Source organism: Idiotropiscis lumnitzeri, chromosome 6 (genome assembly GCF_059441095.1).
Source record: "Idiotropiscis lumnitzeri isolate Australia: NSW breed Sydney's pygmy pipehorse chromosome 6, RoL_Ilum_1.0, whole genome shotgun sequence".
Lineage (NCBI taxonomy): Eukaryota > Metazoa > Chordata > Actinopteri > Syngnathiformes > Syngnathidae > Idiotropiscis > Idiotropiscis lumnitzeri.
The window spans coordinates 14,176,615-14,199,001 of NC_142396.1; the positions used below are offsets into that span (position 1 = coordinate 14,176,615).

Consider the following 22,387-nt stretch of genomic DNA (forward strand, 5'->3'; position numbering starts at 1 on the left):
CAACACCTGCCAGACGCCTTGCAGGCAGTGGCACCACTCGCACCCCCAGAGCCGGGCCCGACGCGGTGACAAAGGAATCATTGGGAATTTTAAAGACGAGAGAACTGGAAAATGTGAATGTAACTGCAATTAGTCGAAGAGAGATTTCAATAGATTGGATTTGTATGTGACCCGGCCTCTCACCCAAAGTCAGCTCTGATAGGCTCCAGCTCACGCTAATGAGGACTAGCAATATAGAAAAAAGATGGCTAGAATTTGATGCGTCAGTTAATAATGTTATAATCAATGTAAATTAAATTGGTAAATATAAAAAAAATGAAACAAAACACGTTCTATATGCAGCATTAATTCAGTTTAATAATAGAAGCACAAGGCATTAACATAGTTGTTTTTTTTCTTTATCAAATAACATTTATAAAACTAGTGTGCAAAACATTGTCCTTTTATTCTTCTTCAAGGCTCTGCACCAGTGGATAGTCATAGTCCTTTTTTAAATTAAGAAATATAACAAGTATGCATAATTTAAACAGCAAGTTGTAAGCATATACACTATATGTACATTTTTACATAAACAGACCTGGATTTTGTCTCTCACTCAATTATAAAGTACAGTGAATTTTACAATCAGCAAGAAACTCCAAAGATAGACATAGAAATACATTTAAAAATAAAATTTAGCTGTTTGGCAGATTTTTTAAGAGCTTTTTTTAGGACATTTGGTTGTTTTAAGCTGTTATAAGAAGACCAATTAGAAGTGTCATTTTCAAACTTGGGGCAGGACAGGACAGGACTGTACAAATGTAAGATCTGAACATGCAGTTTACCAGCAAATCAAACCAAAACAAAACACAGAAATACAAAATAAATATAGTTAATGAATTTCAAGTTATTTCTTGACTTATACATTTTACCTTTTGTCTTTCTCACCAAAAGGTGCACATAAATTGAGACAGATGGAACAATTACCCCCAAAATTTGCTTGAATATTTTGGACATTCAAATTTGATCTGAAAACAAATCTTTTTTTTTTTCTTTAAATACAGAGACATCAAAATCCTACAGACTGGATAGACGTAAATTCTTTGTGCTGACACTTTTCACCAGTAGTAGTTCTTGGCATCTTAGTGCATTATACCACAATTTGTATTTGTGTTTTCAACAAATTCTATAGAACTCCATCCAGTTTTTCGACTGATGAGAACACACTAGTGTTTCTCGAGTTCGCACACATACATCAAATGGTCCTCTGGAGACTTCCCATGACTCTTGCTGAGGTGAAGTTTGATGGCATGCTTAGTGGCAAATTTACGGACACAGAGCTGGCAGCGGTACACAGAGCCATTACTACTGCAATCATCTTGTGGCGACATGTACGACTCCAGGGGTGCTAGCTTCTCAGCAAGAGCGTGCGAGTCCCTGACAGTCTGTTTTGGCGAGAGCTTAGCCAAGTCCCTGATTCTAAAGCCGAGGTGAGCTTCCAGGTGACCAACATATGCTGTTGGGGTTCGGATCTGAGAGGCACAGTCACTACAGAAAAATACAGGCTGACCGGAGTCCAAGTTCTTCAGGAATTTGGTTCTGCCGGTTCTTCTTAGCTGGTACTTGACATTAGCCAGCCAGTGGCTAATTGTTGTCATTGAGAGACCTGTGAAACGAGATATGTGCATCCTCTCCTGTGGGCTGAGATCATTGATAATGTATTTCCCCTCGGAGGTCTGTCTCAACGTGGAGGCAAACTGTGCCTGCAGGAGGAGGAGATGCTGGGGGTTCCAGCTGGAGTGTCGACCCTTGCGTTTGTGACCGTGCAGGGCCCCATCGTCATCATCGCATGCAGAGACGAGGCCCTCGGCTTTATCAGTGACCCGTGACCGAGACGCTGGTTTTGGGGCGGGCTGGGATTGTGTCAGGTTTCTCAGCATGTCTGAGATATCAGACAAGGCGTTCTCATGCAAAGGGCTGTTGGATGTATAGGGAGAAACCACTGTGAGCTGTACAGGGGTGACAAGAGAGGAGGGCGAGATGGAGGAGGCAGTGGATGAGGGTGTTAAAGGAGCCGACGCTACCGATACTCCTTTCTCTCCTTTCCCTTTTGTAAGGTCCATAGGCTGGTCATCACTGGACTGACAAAAACTATTGTCAACTACAGTTTCGGGCTTCTTAGTCTGCGGGGGAGGGGCAGCCACAGCGGCCCTCTCGGCCATGCTCTGGCTGAACCTGGAGAGCAGGCTCAGCGGATCTTGGTTTGGCAAGGAGGGCTTGGCTGCTTTCCCCAAATGAATGCTCATTACTGACTGAAGAGCACTTAGAGGATTGACAAAGGGCTGCTCTGGAGGAGAATGGCCAGTGATGATGGCGGTGCTGCGTGTTAAATCGGAGGCATGCGGGGATTTGCCTGCTGTCTCTCTCGGGGTTTCTGTTGCCGGGGAGGCTCGGTCGCTATGGATTCCCCTGTCACTATTGGCTGGGGTGAGTGCCCTCAATTCCCTAGGTGAGTCAGCCTCTCCACCCTTGTGCAAGTCACCAGCCTCACTTTTGCAGGGGGAGAGACGGTTTTCCCTTTTGGGAGACAACCGCTTCACCCTTTGCTCTACTTTTGCTACTTTCTCAGTCACTTTTTTGACTAAATCCTCCATGGCTTGGAAATTGTTGCTGGGAAAGGGGGAAGACTGGGTAAGAGGTGGGCTTATTAGCGGCTGGTTGCTGGTGAGAGAGGACAACACTCCATCCCCACCGTTAAACAAGAATTTCATTGGGGAGTTCTTTTCAACGCTCCCCTGTAGCTTGATGGCACTGGGGAACTGGTAAGCTGCGTGAATGCTAGGATAGCCCCCCCAGCTTGGATTCCCACTCTGGGCCTTGTTGATAGCTGATGTCACAGTGTTTTCCAGCGACTTCAGAATATCCAAGCCCCCTTTAGGACCCTCCTTCAGGTCCTCTTCAGTCAGGTAGGTATACTTGGAGATATCATATTTTTCCTCCTTCTCTGCCTCGTCCTCCTTCCTGACTGAAATCACTATTTGTTTTTCATTGCCAAGGTCCACTTGCTTTGTACACTCTTCCTCAAACTCCTCCCTTTTGATCTCTTTGAGAGGAGGAGAGCTGGCAGGGGGAGTTGAAGTGGCTTGAAGAGGCGGAGGAGAGAAAGTGGACGGTGCCAGTGGGACGGACTGAACTCTTGGCTCCGTAGGTGTGGTCACTCTCCCAGGGTTAGGGGAGGTGGTCTCAGGATGCGTTTTGGCTCGCTTTCCTACCGTGTTTGTCATCTTTAGAAAGTGCCCAGTGACCATCATGTGGGTCCTCAGCTCTTGCAATGTATTGTGTGAACTCCCACACTCCATACATTTGAGGATCTGGAATTTGTTGGATTCAAACTGGCAGGCATAGCTACCACCATTCTGGTGAGCATATCGGTTACTGGAAGCGGTGTAGGGGCTGGAGGAACGTTTTTGTGAGGATTCACTTAAGTCTGCATGAGAGGGCTTAGCTTTTGGGGTTCCTTCTCTTGAACGTGGTGAGGCAGAGAGCTCTAGCCCCAAAAGTCCCCTTTTTTTAGAGGACAAAACTTTAGTGGCCACGGGGGCCATGGGCTCCTTCAGAGGCACTTTCTGGTAGTGTTTGGTCTTGATCATGTGGACACTCAGGTCCTGCAGAGATTCAAAGGAGTGGCCACAGTACATGCACTTCAAAACCTTCTGGGCATCCTCTTTGCCCTCCATTTCCAAAAGAGACCGCTTGCGGGGCTTGGACCAGCGCTTTGCACCGTTTCCTGATCTATCTTGGTTGTCATCTCGGTAATGACCCGTATCGTTCATATGAACTGTAAGCTCAACCAGTGTGTCGTAAGCAGCGCTGCAGCCCTTGCAGCGGAACTTACTGGCCCCGGTGAAAATGGAACCAAACAACTTGGGGTTTTGCCTGTGGAGCTGGACTGTGCTAAAAAGGCTGGTCTCGGACTGGGCATTATGATGACTCTGGGGAGGAGTTTGTTGAAGCGTCTTTGCCACCGCTGACTGATGCCAGTCATAGCTGCTACTGCTACAGCTACTACTGCTACTGGTGCTGTTGCTGCGAGTTGGTTTCTCTGTCGAAGCGGATGGTGGCACCTGTGTCGGTTTTGTATTAAAGTTCAACGGTGCCCACAGAGGACTAGTTAGGAAGCTGGAGTAGATGGCCTTCATGTGTTCCAAAGTATCCATTCCAACGGGTGGCGTCTTCGTGCCACCATTTAGAGGTGCTGCGCCCGAGTTTCCTTCAGTTTTCCTGGAGGGGCTGTCAAAGTCTGACAGACAATCACTGATCTCGCTCACATGTGACTCGCTGTCCATCTCTTGCCCTGACAGCTCTGCAGCCCCAACTGATTCCTGGTCACATGCTTGGTCCTTGGCAGGCTTGACGCTTTTCTCCACAATCTCATCTTTCATGGGAAGGTCATCCTGAGGGGCTGAGGGCAGGTCGCCTGCTTCCGCCTCCTCATCCTCTGTAGGGTGCTTTGTCAGCTCCTCCGGAGAATAGGCTGTAGGGCAAATGGAGACAAAGAGAGAAAGAACAAGATGAGTAAAATTGCAAGGAGTCAACACGCTGTGTTAGAATAACTGAAAAAAGTTTCTCTGCAATGTGTGCCCGAGGACTCCCCGGGATAAATGAGCCATCTGTGTGGGAGCCTTTAAAGCTGAGCTGAGAAATTACAGTCATCCCATTTCACCTCATCAACCGTTGAGGTGTTATTTTCCTCTAGGCGAGCCTGTATTTATATACTACCCCAGCCACATGGAACTTATGCCTCCCCTCTTTTCACTCCCTGTATTGGAGGAAAACAAAAAAAGAAATATCTTGGCAAAAACATAATGCACCATTTTATTTATCTCAGGGCGCAACAGCTTGAAATGAAAACTAAATCTGAAATTAATGAAGCCCAATCTTACTGTGGCATTCTCCTCTGGGGTAATAAATGAGTTGGATCAACCTCCATCTGTCAGTTAATATGTCTGACGCCTCTTCATCTGCCCTTTTCTCTGATCACACTCACTTTCAGACGCTCGTAATAGCAAACGCTGAAGAGTTCCAAAAGAGGAATGTTTGAATTGTTTTGATGCGAGTTCGACACGTCAGATATGCATTCTACAGTCAGCTGAAGAGTTCATTATATTTGTAATATGCGCAGTTGGTTGCATGCTACAAATCTTAACAGGTTTTTTTTTTTAAAGGCAATTGTAATACCACATTTTGCATGTTATTAAATAGAGGTATAAATCAAAGAAGTTGAAATTGAAGTAAGGACATCATTGTAAGACGAGTCAGAATGAAGTGCAACATTCAAGAAAAATGTCACTGACTTTGATTGTGTATATTTTCATATTGGGATAATGACCGCCACTAAATACAAGTGAACGAACTCAACAAACTCAGCAGTGTGCCGGCACATTTTTGTACGGCTGCCTTGTGTAAAGACAGAAAAGCTAGCCCAAAAATTGACAAACGTTGACCAAGCCTTGCGAAAACTTAGCGTACAAAAAGCTGTGACTGCTAGTTTTGATGACTTTGTTCACTCAAGTAGTCTAAATTCCGCATGTGAACACACAAACACCATGACTACATTTGTACCACCCTCCCACACACACACACACACACACACACACACATCCACTCTAAACAAAAATGTCATAGCAGAAATAACTCTCATTTCCAGTGCTAACAGCCAATCTCCAGACATCCATGTGGCTGGCGCTGGTCTGATTTAGGCCCTGGGGGCTAAGTCAGTAGGCAGCTCCACAGTGCGGGCCAGCCTAATGGAGACCTGGCAGGTGCGGCCCACTCTCTGTCCTCCCAGAGATTTGGTTTGTCACCGGGTATCCATTACCTGCCATTCTGGGCTGATAGGTCTCGACAGCCCTGATCAAAAGATGTCGTCGGGCCCCAATCCGTTTGGCAGTCGGTGGCATGTCGTTTGTAAAAAGGGCCAAGCAGGGTGTAAATAAAATGACATGATCACTTTCCTGGCCCCTCATGTTCTGGACACAATTATGATAATGTGGAAGTGGAAGGGAGGGAGGGGTCTGGGAGGATGGAGAAAGGGGCAAGGAGTTAAATTGCTCATGCTCCGGCAAACACGCAAGGGAACATTGCTACCAGGCAAGCGACTGCCCACACCCTCTTTCCTTTTACTTTAGGCTTTCATCCGCGTCTCCTCTGGAAGGAATTGCTGTCAGATTCTCATTTGAAAGAGGAAATCCAGTCAGGATGAGGTAGTCGCTGTAATGTGTTTGTATCCCCGCTAACTAGTCACAGATGTCAGCTTGTATCAGGCCAGGCTGCCACGCCACTTGACCAAGTTGTCAGGTCACTTGACTCTTCCACAATAAAAAATTATGCTACATTTCTCTGTGCATTGTCTGACAACTTCATGCATCGAATGCTATAACCCATTTATTGTTACGGTGCCACATTTGCACGCGTTCCCAAGGCTCCCTACGCACTCAAAGTTTGTCAAATAAATTCAATACTTTTAAAGGACTGCAGCCCTATTAATGTTCATTTGTCATTAGGCCTAAATTGCAGAGTGGGGGAGTGAAGTCCAAAAGGACGAGCTATAAAAACCTACAGAGTGTAGCTGTGCTCCCAGGCAATTTAAAATGCAAAACAAAAACCATTATGTCTGAGCGCTATCTGTTAATTTAATCCCCAATGACTGATAATCCATCACGTAGGGCGACAACCACATCCAATTATTCTCCCTGGCTTGACTGACAACAGAGGTGATTTATCAAGCTAATAAAAGGTGATGGGAGTATAGAGGCTCCCTTAGTATAAAAAAAACACAAGGATTATTAAACTATCTCCTTGATATGGAAGCATATGGGTCTAGAACCGATATGTGGTGCTTAATATTGTATAGCGCAGGGGTCCCCAAACTCCGAGCAGGAAACGGCACTGGTCCGAGGGACATTTGTTATCAGGGTCCCACTTGGTCATCAAAGACGTTTTATTTTTCGGTTCAGAAAACAGTTTGTCACAGCCACATGATATGGTAATAAGAAAGTAATCACATGAGCTAGCAAAAATGAGTAAAAAGCAAATATCTTCAGAGAGCTTCTTCAGAAAGTGAAAAGGAAGTATATGAGACAGAAGAAGCGACTGATTCCAAAAAAAGTAAAGCTTGATTTAAAACCTATAGTTTTTCTTGCATGTCAAGCCCATTCCAAATAATAGGTGGTGACAGGCTTGCAAACTAGAGCAATGAACTCTCCAGAAGCCGAAAAAAATAAACAACCCCCCCCCCCCCAAAGAAACAAAACGCGTAATACTTCCATTTCCAACATCCAATTTTTGTGAGTCAGAATTTTCTGCAATTCTGCAAACCAAAAAAAAAATGCAGAGAAGACCGGATATATTGTAACTAAGCATCACACTTGGGTGCCATTTTCTCCCATTACTCCAAGATTGGACCGGCTCGTTTAAGAGAAACAAATTAAGTCCTCCAAGATAATTAAAAAAACTCAATTCAGCACCATGATGACATGTATTTTTAATTATTTGATTTTATTTATTGTCGGTCTGTCAGTATATTGCGAGAAACTGTGGCGTAAAAAAGGCTAAAGACCTCCGGCGCAGTCAACAGTGACAATTCGAGTTGTCATTGTTCAATTAATGTGATTTAAAAATAAAATAAAAATCAAATCCTCATCCCAAATTTCTTTGTATTGGAATTTGTTTTCCCCTAAAGAAATATGTTATACATTTAAAGGTACTATTAATTATTATTACTTCTATACAATTTATTATTTTACTATTTATTATTATTATCATTATCATTATCATCATCGTGATGATGATTATTAGTATTATTTTTATAGTTGCTATTATTACTCTTTTACTTCCTTAATTTACCAAATGGCCACAACATTGGACAGGCTGCTTACGCTATACACAAGAGCCCAGTTTAATATCATGTGTTGAAGCAGTGGTATATAAATAAAATTCAATGATTTGTCCAGGTAGAGAAGGTAACCAAAACATTAGAAACACCTCTCAGAATGTGTGCAGTTCTCCACCACAGCAAACTAGAATCACAATAATGAAACAATGGTTCTTTATGACTGCCAAAATATTAACTAAGGATTAATATTATAATTTTTGATTCACTACTTGTAGTGGGCCCTACTTCAGAGAAGCTTAGCGCCATGTGAATGTGAGTCGCACATTGAGAACCACGCTTCACCTTCTGATACATGGCCCCAAATCCACCTCGTGTGTGTCAAAATAAAGTTAGTCAGTCCGTTAGGACAGCACTCTTGCTGCCCAAACACAATTGTACACGCACATGAATGCAAGCGATGAGGAAAGACAGTCTCATCTTGGCATGCAGGAAGCATTCCTGCAGAGTATCATTTACGTAAACACGAGGGCCGCTGACCAGGAGAGAGATGATCTGATAGAAACACCGCAGTGTTGCTCTGACTATCAGGAACAACAGACATCGCAGGGATGGGGTGAATCAGCACGGAGGTGCTAATGCTCTCAATGCCTGATTCGATCCCATCAGGTATTTAACACTATTAACAGGATGTGGAGTATACAAATGAGAATACAAAATAAGGACTTTGCATAGGTGCGTGTTATAAGTTGTTGTATGGCAAACCCCTCCAAACAACAATTTTCTTCTCTTAGAACTCGTTACACTCCTTCTCGTTAAATCCTCGTGCTTTTTTTTTAAATCTGTCCCTAGATGATCCGCGTGCTTGTTACTGGTGGGGCCTTCACAGCTGGGAAAGCCATCTGGGGGCCAGATCCCAAAACAAGAGCAACGTAGTAAACAGGATGCATCATTAAAAACCCTACCTGGGTCTGACTTAAAAAAAAAATAAAAAATCGAAACGGTAAAACCACTTTCACAATATGAAATATAAATATATAATTGACGACTCTCGTTCAGAGACATTTGCTGCGTGTATATTTGCTGATGTAATCTATCCCGTAATCTATTGCTTCAGATCATTTGAAATGTACAAATGTTTAGTCTTGTTTCTGAGTGGAATTACAGCAATCACCCAGTGAACTGCACGATGCAGAAATAGCAGCTGGCAGAGGGAAGAGGAAGTTACCTACATGGGTGGTCCCTTTGTACATTAAGATGACTGAAACAGTCAGGAAGTTACAGCGTTTAAAGAACTGCATACCACAAAGGGATACATTAGCAACTATTCTAATAGATTTAGGCAGATTTTATTTTAATCTTGGGCACTGGGTAGTCTTTTTTTATACGATGAAGAATGCAGCATAAATAAAGTTTAGACCTTCAAGTTCAAGTGGAAAGGAAGTTCCAAAGCGTTGCCAAGATGATTTTTGATGATTTAAAGGCAGGGCTCTGACCGCAGAAAGTTCAACTCTGTCCCAACATGAAAAGCGTTTCTTAACTTGACTGCAATATTCTAACCCTGCACCCTTAAACCAACATCGAGGGATTTTTACCCACAGGAAAAAGGCGCGACATGCAACAGGACAGGAAGTCACCTCAGTTAGAATCTAACTAACAGCAATCTGCAAACTTCAACTCTTATCTCATTTTTTTGGCAGCCTAAAACGTTTTAATAAGGTTTGACTAATTACAGTCCTGTCAAAATAGCAGCAGTTCAATAACATACAAAGTTTGTTTGACGGTTCAGATTTTCAATGACACTTTTGTGCTTTGTGCTCTAGTAAGAACGGAAGGATGACGAAGTCAAGAAATCAAATCATTGTGTTTGGCATTATACTTGTTTAAAGCTTTTTGACAAAACAAATCTTAAACATCAACAACAAAAAAACTACAGCAGGAGCATGATCATAATTGACTGGACATAGTGTATGTCTATTGTATATATATATATATATATATATATATATATATATATATATGCAGTTTATTTTCCAAAACTCAAATAAAGGTCAGCTTCCTGGAATCTTTACCTTTACCGAGGTCACGCATTTTTATGCTGCGCCGTCATTCACTGCTGTGAAATTATGCTAACACAAACAGTCATGTTTACTGTGATCATGCAGCCTTTGTCATTTGTTATTAGTGTGCATGTGTGTTCTCTACCCCCTGATGGCATTGTGAATACATTGTGTCCGCTGATTGTAGTACAGGATGTGTGATACGGGAGATGGGAAAAACAGAGATTATTCTGGCCTCAATCAAAGTTTAGAGCTCAAACCTTGTCAATGTACCTCACAATGGGGGGGTTTAGGGGGGATGTATACAGTGTATGCCTCTGTGTTTGAGAGAAAGAGAGAGAGAGAGAGAGAGAGAGAGAGAGAGGTTGAAAATGACCACTTCAGGATGTTTCAATTTTTTTTTACATGTTTTCAAGTCTCAGTAACGGTGTAGGCAGCGTGGTGTAATTCTCACTCAGAGGCGGGGTGAATGGTTGTCTTTATGTGTCCTGTGACGGACTGTAGTGCAGTATGAGCAGACACTGCAGCATGAGACATATACTGAAATTTTTTTTACAGTCAAACGCGAACTGAAACTCTCACAATTAGCCATCGGGTTTTTGTTGTACTATAGGTACATGTCAGCGACCCGCCACTGACAAAAACTACTCCAAAACTGTGTGCAGATTTAGCCCATGTGCTGATTGGCTGTGCATAATCGCCGCCTCACCCAGCGAGCACAGCTCGCTCAGTACAAGGACGACGAAACATTGGCAAATAAAATATTGACGTGTTTAAATTTGTCTTGAATCTAACTAGATTAACAAGAATCCTGTGTTTTTTATCCCAAGGTCCTTGTTGATGTTTTTGTGCAACGCCAAAGTTAAGACATGATTCCTTCCGACGACAGTGCTTCTTTTTCGTGGGTTTAAGACTGAGGCGAGAATAAGATGACGGAAGAAGAAAGAGCAGCAACAAGAGCTTAAAGAATGACCATCTTTCTCTTTGCACAACAAGAACAAGAGTTTAAAAGTGCATTAATCCACCGCGATTGCACCTTTGGCTAAAATGCACCGCAGGATTCTCGTTAAATTAAGGCAATTTTAGCCAACGTTTCATCTTAATCATCCGCTTCCGGGTTTGTAGATCACGTTCCTCTCACAGCCTGCAGCTTGGTATTCATTATTCATTTTGCAATTTCAAAGTTACATTTGTGGTATAACAAGTATTTTATTTGTATTTCAATGGCGCAATAGAGGCGTAAATCCCACCAAAATTAAAATATAAAGACAAAAAAATTCACATGCTAACAGCAAATTAGTATAGACTTCGGGAGCGATTCAAATAATGAAAATTCACTCACAAACCCTTTGGAAACACATACAGGTAAAATAACACTCCTCAAAAGGACAAATACTTCCCAATCTGTGAAAAAAAGATTTATATTAATCCACCTAATTCCTGCAGGTTCTCATGGGGAAATGATTATGTAAGCGACTTCTGCAAGAATTTGCTATTTGTTACTGCGGGTTTCGTTTCACGCAGCAGTTTATTTGTATGTTTTATTCACCCCCTTTTCTAAGCAATCATAAGCCTCCATTGCATTAAAAAATATCTTGGGAAATTGTTGCACTGTGAGCGGTTGTACGAACACGCCTAAGAAACTGAATCTGACTACAAGAGCAATGTTTTGGACTTGCTGCCCAGACTAGGACGAGAGAATGTTGTGATAAACGTCGGTTTAAAGGATCTTTTTGGGAATGAAAATCACAGATAAAATATTCTGGCAGTGTGTGTTTGAAAAGACCACCACCTCAAACGTTGCACCTGTGCCGCTTTTCATTTTGTGGAGAAAGAGCATGGTGTCACAACACGTGCGCTAATGTGCTTGCTGCTTGCATTGCAGCAGCTTTTGATAAGATTCGGGTGGCATATGCCACAGGGAACATCAGGTGTTGTTTTTATATGACTGAGAGACCACACATTTTAGAATATGTCACCAGCTGCAATTACTAGGAAGACGAATATTTGGGATTTTATGGACAGTAAAGCAGCTTTGTCATAATGATGTAGGGAGCGCCTATGCTCATAAAATCCAAAATATTAGGGCGATTGTTAGATTATTTGCAGCAGCTGACGGTTACATGAGAAGAGATGCTTGCAGAAATTTTGGTGAAGATTGATTGTAGTTATATGCCATTGAGCAATACAACGCTTTAAGCCTTAAATGTCCCAGTCATGTGGTTACCATGCAGTGGAAAAAAGGTTTGTTTGTCTACTACGCCGTGAACCTAAATAAGACTGTGTCCAACCTCTTTTCTTTTATTTATTTTTTTTTTACACTATTCTTTACCCGGCTACATTAGCAGGAAGTGGTGGAAGTGATTTCTCTTCAAAGCTGCAACATATGGTGTTCTCACATTATTTAAGTCTATAAATGTCATAGAAAGTGGATTTATACAAACAGTTTCCATTTAATGCTATATCGGAAGTTGCACAGTCAAATAAATGAATAATGGTTTCACCAATCATGACTTCAATCTCATTCCAAATATATGTGATTATTATTTTTCCATAATTGTCATCTCTTTAATATATATTTAATTAACAATTATTAATAATATAATTATTGGTATTCTTTTTTATTTCTAAAATTCACATTGTCAAACTTTCTTTTCTTGTCAAGAAGCAAAGTAAATTCATTAAAAAAAAAACAAACCCTGCATAAATTTTATTTAGAACATTTAAAAGTGCACATCTGAAAAGTCCAAATAAAAAAATCAGGATTCTGTGGGGAAAACAAATAAATAACAGTACTGTTAAATTATAAATATTTCATACGTCTTTGTATGTCACCATACTTTTAGCATCAGGCCATTCCTCTTGACGTATTTATGAATAAGAGTGTTTTCGGAGAAAAAAAAAATAACAGCCGTTGTCAGTAACAGTGGCAACGTAAGTTGGCTGCCCTCCAGCTTCCCCCGCGAGTGGCCTATTGGTAGTCCACTCGTCCGTGCCCTGCTGTTGTACACCTTGACGGAAGTTGATTAATTTCCGGGTCTGGTTAAATTTAGCATGTGTGATTTTCTCTCCAAAAGCCACTTATTAATGGTCCTGCTATTTTGCTGTTCAAAGTTGAATGTTCTCTGCTTTAACGCAGTTTCAGCCAGACATCTTTGAAAAGTGTCGATCCCACATGCACTTAAGTTAGTTGCAGTGTTAAACGCGCAAGCAGTGTTATTCTAAGGTTAGCATAGCATTTAGCTAGTCTCTCCATCTTTTTTCATCATTCTTTCACAAGTACGATACTGAGGAAGAAAAAAATGTAGCTTCTTCGTCACAATGGAGGCAATAATTATTGACTTAAGAGCGACTGCAAAGTGTTTATAGGCGCACTATTAACCAGCAGCAGCTGTTGCTCGCTAGCTGCAAGAGACTGTTCGGCACGTGCTGATAGACTGTAGAGCTTATGATAGGCGTCAAAGGAAATTGAGTGCAGCACGAAAGGAAATCCGTCTTCCATTCACCAATTCGAATCTTCCTTAAACCGTATTTATGACCAAAGTGCAGTTAATTAAAGGAAACCAAATTAAAGTGATTGGTTATTGGTATTGTTTATTTATTTATATTGTTTTCCCTGGCTTTTCAATCCTACTCCAGTATTGCTTTAGTATTTCCTTATTATTTGGTAGCCTGTTTTACTTCTAGTCGGGTCTCTGTGTTGTCATTTTAATTTTTATTAAGTTTTAGTCATGTTCATACTCTTTTTAGGCTAGTCTAGTTTTAGTCGACTAAAATTTGGAGTTTAGTCAGAATTGTCCACGACTATTTTGGACCCGTTTTAGGTTCCGGAGATAATAACACCATCTGATCCAAGACCACAAATTCAGATTTGATTTTCAGGCTCAACCCACGTAGGAACTCCAGTTGATATCGTAAAAGAGAATGTGTATCAAAGTCCATCCACATGAAATCATACTTGCTGTTCTTTTGAAAATGCTTAGAATCTTTTAATGGAACCGTGCAAATCTTCTACGGTGATTTGATGCAAAGCAAACAGAAATGAGCATGTTGAACCTGGGGCCAATCCCCACCTGGTTGTTAGTTCAAATGCCGCAACAAGTTGCCAAGCTGCACAAGACATTCTGAAATGCTATGGGGCCTGACAATTGTTTAGAAAAAGGAAGCAAAACACGTACAGTACATTTCAGGCAGGCGGCTGTCGGTGTAGATATCAACCTTGAGCCTTCTCTCTGAGTGGCAGCCATGTTGAACAGGAACACTGGCGATGGTCTCTATGTTAAAGTGCCGATTATAAAATGACACGTGGCTTGTATCATTTAACACCAAAGTGTGCAATAACTGGCCCCGATTCACCCGTTGGCCACATTGCAACGTGAGATTCTACTTACTTACTACTTTTATTTGAAATAAAAAAGAACAACTATTCCGACGAACAATGCAGCAGCAATGCGTCTGCTGATTGTATTAATACATTTCCAAATAAAAAATGTCGTGCTTTGTAGATCTTTTTGGGCAACATATGGTGTAGATAAAGTACAATATAAGTATTGTCCATTTACTGTTTTGGACAAATTGGATTTATTTTCCGGTATTCCCCAAATCCCTGACACCCATCCCCCGAATTTCTCGCAATGAACTACGGATCTCTCTCTCTCTCTCTGTCTCTCTCTCTCTCGTAAAAAGGCAACTTCACAACAGTCGTTGAAAAATGCATCAATGAACATACCAAACCTATCCGACGTGATAATATAACTAATCACATCACAAAACGTACTTTTATGAAATAATGGTTCAATCTCACATTCACATTGTCTGCCTTATCCATCGATGTGCAAAACCAAACAAAGCTGTTCAAATGAGGTCTAGCAGCACTGATTCGTGTCAATGTAATGTTTTCATAACCGGCTTACCTTGCTTTTAAAAAGGTCTGCCCCCGTGAACTTTAGTGTAAAACAGCTATATCATGTCAGTGAAAGTACAGCGGTTTGTATGACATCCTGTTTAAGTGTCGGCCTTTTTATCGTATTGATGTGAATACATCTAAGAGTCATGTCTTTAGGGGATTGGGATAGGAGAGAATTTTCCATCCCTCAACATACAATCTTCCTGTACCCCGAACTGTAAATTATTGAACTTCAAGGTGAGTGTACCTCATCTACCGCTAATAGTGTAGTAATAGGTTTCCAAACTATAAATATGTCACAGATGGAAAAATCTGTACCCCGAACGATACCTCCCCAGTGAAAAATGATATGATTATGACTTTTTCAGAGTGTTTCGCTGACAAATATATCATCTCGAGTACGACTAACTGAAGCATATAGTTTATCCTAAATTAGATGGATTTTGTTTTAGCAAGAACTAAAAAGTGGGACAAAAGCTGAATCCCAGGGTAAGGGTGGAGTGTATAGGGAAGTTAAGACAGACAACGTAACCCCTTTCCCATCACGCAGCTGCTGCCATGATTGCCTAGCAACGAGGAGGTGATGGACATAGCTTGAAGATGAATGGCCACCATAAATCTCGACACACAGAAGGTGAAAGACACACACAAAAAACTGTTTTTGTGCCAAACAGGGATTTTTACACTGACAAAACATTTTATTCTTAGCAGTAAACCTATGCATTTGCTTGTGTGGTAATTGGACACTCCTTAAAGGGCTCTCTCCTCAAAGGATTGCAATCTTTGCACTTTAATAAGTACAGAAATCACTTTTCTTTTCACTGTTTCATTGATTAATGATAATTGGAAGTGGCATAAGTTGCCATGCAAGAAAAGTTAACAGCTCATTCACAGACAGTAATGATGGAGGAGCTTTTGGATCAACTATCTTAACAGGGCCATCGTAAAGTTTGAGATCCAACTACCACGTTCGACTTGAGCTGACGATTCAACCAAATATACCTGAAAATTACGTGAGTTGGACAATTTTAGGTGGGAATAGTCCGTTGACGGACTTTGGGAGCATGGAAAAGACGGACATGAATTTTTATAAGTCATTCACAGGAGTCGTCTTATATCTACTGAACACGGTGCAGATAACTGTAGATGTGTATTTCTCTCACTGTTCCAAGGCAAAAAAAAAGTGCTCGAAGGATGTATTTTACTTTCAGCAAACATTACTTAAAACACGTTGACTCTTTACCTTGATGAACAAGAAATGTAACTGGTCACAAACGCTCACTCCACTCCTTATGATCCCTTGAGATTCTTTTTTTCTGAGATTACACCTTTCATATAGCAACTCTCCCAAGCTGGAAGTGTAGTTTCGGTATAAACATCCCTGGGCTATCTGATTATGGTCTACTGCCGCAGCACTGGTGTCTAGTAACACTCAGAGAGAGAGCTCAGCCATCCATCACACAGTGAGTGTCTGTCTAAGGCTTTCCACCCTGCTTCTTCTCGTCCTGGCTCTCCAGTTACAGCCATACACGACCAGCCTAAATAATATTCTTCATGATAAATGGCACTATAAGCCTGGTATCCATCATTAATCTGATTTTTAAAGAAGCATCCATCTTTCAGAGAGCCTGTTAGGGCCACGGGAGAGCAGAGCAGTCCGGGTTCATTTAAAGGCCAGGCTGCTGAGTGAGTGATACCTGTCAGCCCTGTTCATCAGGGAACTGCAAGCACACACACACACACACACACACACACATACCACATTAAACACTGGCGCCATATGGTCACACGCACACGCAGACGCACACACAAAGCATGTCTGAAAGAGCTCAGTTTGTATGTATTGTGTACACAAAAAACAACTGTATGGGACTGTATGCAAGTATATTATTTGTCCTCTACATAAAGAAGTCTTCAGTCATCGAGGAACATTCTGTCACTCGTCAAAACATTAACTTAGGGTAACTCAATCGTGTCTTCAACCTTAGTCCAACTTCTTGAAGCTTTCATGAAAGCTTACCATAAAAATCACTCAAACGTCAGCATCAAAAAGTATCCTTTCCTCGCACATCATTTCTCTTCTGACTGTTCAACTCTTTCCCTATTCTTCCGTCTTCCTTTTGTCTCTCTGTTTTTTCACTCTCTCGAAGCCCACCACACCATACGCATCCACCTCCCTCCCATGTGTGTCTGCTAAAGCCAGTTTGATAAATGACACACGTCACCACGTCAGAAGCGAAGGGTGGGTCAGTGATAAATGACTCTGTTGAAAAGGAAATCGGCTCTCTGGCATGGCCGGGCTATTCTCCTCCTGGATTGGGTTTCAGGCCCCCCAAAGAACAGCAAAGCTCAGTTTCCCCAAAATGAGCACACATCCCGCCAGGCTCTCAGTCTCTACCTCTGCGAGGACTGAGAGTGGATGGGGTGGTGCAGCTTGGCGTGCTACAGTGCGTCCCAATTGTCACTACAGTGCAGCTGCATCTATCACAAGAGCGGTGGGACTATTTTTACAAAGCCTGCTACTCAGTGCCCAGACAGCAGTCCCTGCTGAAAACCTCGTCTGAAAGCAGTGAAATCTGGAAGAGCGGATGGCTCACAGTTTTCTATTTGTGACCCTGCGCTTCTTTCTTATCCCAGAGCCCAACCCAATGGCCTGACATCTGTCAAGTGTGTGTTAAAAGGCAGAGGAGGGCCGCTTTACAATCCCACTTTTCTTCTCTTTCTCATCAACCCCTACACCAACACCTCCTCCTTGTCCTCCCCCACTTTGCCTTTTCTCATCTTCTGCACTCACTTCCTGGCAGGGTGGCAATGTTATCATTACCCAGGCAGAATTTATGGATTCGAGGCCCATGGCAAAAACAAAAAGGCATCTGTCAATACCAGTGGGAAACACTCTGTCAGCCTTCCTCCTTCCACTAGTGCTCACAGCCTCATTAGGTATGCACTTATCAGACACATAGATCACAGACGTGACTCAACTTCAACGGAATCCAGCCAAAAGACTTTTATTAGCAAGGAGGCCTGCAAGGCCCAAACATTTACTTACACCTGTGAATAAAAAGGAGATGCCTTGTTGTTTAAAAGTTAGTTGGTTGACCCCCGCTGCTTCTGTAAGGCCACACTTCTCACAGATAACAACAGCAGGTGGGCAGAGAGAAATGCAAACACTTCACGTCATTTCATTTTTACGACGTGGACACAACATGTGCGCGCAATGTGTGCTCCAAGTACTTTTATTTGTGTTGCTAACTTGGCATATGGAAAGAAGGCACAAGTTGATCCAGGCAAGTGGGCTGCGGTTACAAATACCTCACTGCCCGTCTACCCTACCACACACAGTGTGAGCCAAGCCAGCACGTCAGAAAGTAGATGCCCACTGATTTGCACACACGCACGCACTCATGAGTGATGGCTGCCAGTCTGGCACTTGTAAATCTGAGCCTGCAGAAACAGGAGACCGTTACCATGGAGGACGTTCCAAACTGGACCAGCTCTCCTGGCCCTCTTTCTATCTCAAAAACAGTCACACTATTAAATAGAAAACCCAGGGTCGTTTTCCCTCATGGTGGCTTACCGGTGCAAAATATTAGGGTTACGGCACAGACGTAGCAGCATTCTGCACCCGTACTGCAGAAACTGTGTATTTGCTGTGTTATAAAGCCATTGCTGACTGTTTGCCAAGTCCGCCAATTATTGCCACTGTCTCAGGCCACAGGTATCATCGGCAACAAACTTACTTACACAAACACGTTTGATCCGTTAGGTTAGAAAGCCGCCTGCCCCCGATTGTTAGGAACACTCAGACCTGATGCAGGTACGCGGCCCATTTGTCACCTGCAGCGCAAAATTGAGTTACAGCACAACCAAAGGCGAGCAGCTCTGTGTAATATCAAGTTGATTACATCAAAGTGGTGGCAAACCTCATTCGGCCGGGCACCCCGAGCTTGTCATCTCCAATCACAAGGCCTGTCAGGACTCCATCAGCCTCTCGGCTAATTGGACCGATGCTAATGAAGCAGGCAAAACAAGTTTTCTACTGTGGAGAGACTCACCCAGAAGATGGCAAGAGAGGGAGAGTGTGTGTGCGCGCTTGAGAGACAATGAGAGAGCAAAGCAGGGTATGCGCGTGTGTGTGTGTGCGTGTGTGTATGGGGGAGGTAGATTTTTCATGCAAGTCTCAAGGTTGCAGTGGGCCGACTCTCCCCCTAAGTCCCTAATCAAGGCCCATCATCTGTCATCCTTTTCTTTGCTCTCTCTATCACCACGCTCTGTGCTGCAATCAATTCATCATCACCCTTTGTGTGCCACTGAACAGTTGACAACTTTATAACTTGCAGCTGCACAGGCTGACTGACAGGGGTGCAAGGGGAGTGCGAAAAAAAATGAAGAAAATGGATGGATGAATGAATGCACAAAGAAGCGTGGTTTCAGCGAGAAAAAAAGTTGTTTTCTACAAACACCAAACGATCTGTATTACAGCCCTTTTATTCCCTTTCATCAACAGACAAACAGCCGTGTAGCGGGCAGAAGGAGAGTGAGAGAGGGGGAGGAACAAAACATCCTTCTCACTGATCTGAAATCAGAAAGCTTTCAGTCATTCTTTATGTGCTCCCCGCGGCCACTCTGAGCCAGTGAGCATGTACATTAGGCTGGGGCATTTTGATGAAATAAAAGCCCGGGCCAGCTTATGGCTAAACAGAATGGGAGCACTCACTCAGCCTGTCTCTGATTGACCATTAAAACCATTGATGAATGGGCCTGTCAGGGTGGAGACAATTAAATCAAACATGAAACAAAGCCGTTGTGGCGGCCCGGTCTGACAGAGCAAACCCATTCCTCCCCTCCATTACATAGCACACAGCTCCTTTTACAACCCCTTACCCGCTCCTCCCACCTCCCCTGGCCACTGTGTGAGTGTGTGTGTTCAAAGTGAACATGTACACACGGGACTATGATGTTTTCAGTGTGTGCGCGTGTGTTTCTTCCCAACCAGGTTGAAGCAAGCATGGGTACTTTGATAAAACACGTATTGACTAATTGTATACATGCTAATGACTTTTAGGAACACTTCATTCTGGCTAAAGACTTTTCTTCAAAGCACTGCTTTTTTTACAGGTAGAACGTCAGAGTGTGCACTACTGTCTCCCTGTAAGGGATGGGCAAACTAATGTAGGGAATTGACTATTACAAAATCAGTCTAGTGTGGAATTGATTGTTGATTAAATGCGTCTTGATTGAATTGTGGCAAAATGGGAGTGTACAACTTGGCTGCAACCAGCAGAGGTGCCACTGATTCAATCTGATCTAGGTTGTGCTTTAAAGAGCAACAAGAGCTCAATCAGTGGAAAGATGCACTACATTCATGGAGAGCTACACCACAGTACAACTTTTTGGGCTGCATTATTACGTTCCGTACTCAGATTTCAGCCAAATACAACAAACAAAAATAACGGCCAACCACCCACTTTTATACTGCTTAGAGAGCAGGCGGCTACCCCAGCTGATTTGGGGGAAGTGGCGGGACAAACGACAACTCACAGTCACAACTAAGGACAATTTATAGTCCACGGTTAACTTAGTAAGCATATTTTTTACGTGTCAGAGGAAGAAAGAGAACGCAGTGAACATGCAAACTCAACACAGGAAGGCTGGAGTTCGTATTCAATCCCTAAGCTTAGAACTGTAGGTGGAATTGCTCCCCTCTGCCTCACTAAAATGATCAAAAAGAATCTAGATCATTAAAAATAAATAACATAAAATCAAAATAAAGCTTTTCAATTCCCACATACTCAATAAAAAAATGTAATCAAAGATTATTGGGACTTTTGCAGTTTTGGCTAAAGTGAGACTCAGGGGCTATAGCGCCACCTGTTGTTTTAACGTGCAATTGACAAATAAGTACACTTTGGGTTAGTGAGTAAAAAAATGCAAAAAAGCGCTGCCTAAAAACAAAATAAGAAAGTGTGCACAGCCTCGATGTGAAACCTCTCTCGGCTCCTCACTTTTTTTTAATCAGTCACTTGACCAACAGTGAGTGTGCTCGAGGGGAGGCAGAAAAAGTACACGGATCCTTTGAAAGTGGTTTAAACGTGACGTCAGGGGGCTGCAGCACATGGTGGGAAGTGATTTCCTGATGCAAATCGGGAGGGATCACATCAAAGCCGCGTGACAGCCAATCAATCAACCGTCAAATCGGACATGGCAACTGTCGATTATGGCTCCTTCCAGCCCACGAAACTCCCATTGTCTGCTCGGAAATTGTTTATCTTGTCAAGAGGGAGAGAAAGGACGGCACCGTTTCGACTTTTGTTTTTTAGCTTGTGTAAAGAAGTTATGTCAGCAGGATAAACGGCTTGCTGCGTCCAACCTATTATTACACATATGAGTGGTAGAGACGCTGAAATAAGTCATTGTTAGCGCATTGTGAAGTGCACTAAACACAATGTGAGGCGCTTAAACGCAATTTTGACACACGCGTGATAGTGGGATACGTACCTGGCGCGCGCTTGGGCGCCTCTTGTTTCCTCCGTGGCATTTGTGACTGTATTTGCTGGGATTTCCGCCAAACTCCTCCTTTTTCTCCGCACGCGACAAAGCCACTCGCCGTATTCGAGAAGATCCACCTTCCGCTCAGAGAGAAAGCTTCACGCCTCGGCACGACATCGAGGAGTCCGCCGGAGAAGAAAAAGTCATCATGCTTTTTGGGTTTGTAGGCGGCGCGTTCGCGTTAGCAACGTTGTCGGCGTGTTGTTGTGCTGGAGGGTGTCACACGAGCATACACACGCGCACGCGATCGGACACACACACACACACCACCCAGCTTGCGTCCAAGCAGCTCGGCCGCCTGCTCTGGTAACAAGCAAACTTGGGGGAAGAAGAAAGATGATCGCGTCACTCAAAGTGGAGAATGGGCAAACCCACCGCCCCGTTAACTCTTTACTTGTCAGGCTGAGCTGCGAGAGGACGCCTCCCCCTCTCTCCCCACTCATTTCCACAAGTATCCTCCTACCTCTGCTGGACGCGTGAGTCACTTCACATCTCCAAACACCTCCCCCCTCAATTAAAAAAAAATATATATATTTTTTATATCATATCCAGCATCATGATACAAACAATCTGGATGACAAGATTGTGATACAATAAAAATCCAAACATGGAATTACTGGAATGAAAAATAATCATTATGACTCATGTGTTGTGACACGTCTAAGCTTTTGAATGTGAGTATACTCATGATAAGAGTTTATAGAATAGTATTCATTTATTCATCCATGACAAGTGTCCCATCAAAAGAGTTTTTGTCAAAATACAGCTCCTTCAAAAGGTATGTCAATTTCCTTTGTTTTTATTGACACTTGGAGACTTAGGTTTCAGATCATATGATGAATATGAGACAAAAGTTCAGAATTCCAGCTTTTATTTTCATGGTATTTTATGTCGTTTACCTTTCTGCTTGAAGCCACCCTCTTTTCAAGTGTATTGGAATGGAACATTAAATTAAGTTCTCATGAATAACATTCAATATTTGGTGACATAACCCTTATATGC

At 42.7% G+C, this 22,387-nt stretch overlaps 1 protein-coding gene across 1 annotated transcript; it reads right to left on the bottom strand.

The window, feature by feature from the left end:
• Positions 1–344: 344 nt before the first annotated feature.
• Positions 345–21,750, bottom strand: tshz3a (teashirt zinc finger homeobox 3a). The gene is made up of 2 exons (XM_088299450.1): positions 21,335–21,750; positions 345–4,513 (listed from the first exon to the last, which is right to left on the bottom strand). The coding sequence occupies exons 1-2, from the start codon at positions 21,372–21,374 to the stop codon at positions 1,206–1,208; spliced, it is 3,348 nt and encodes a 1,115-aa protein (XP_088155576.1). The 5' UTR covers positions 21,375–21,750; the 3' UTR covers positions 345–1,205.
• Between the last annotated feature and the right edge of the window lie 637 nt (positions 21,751–22,387).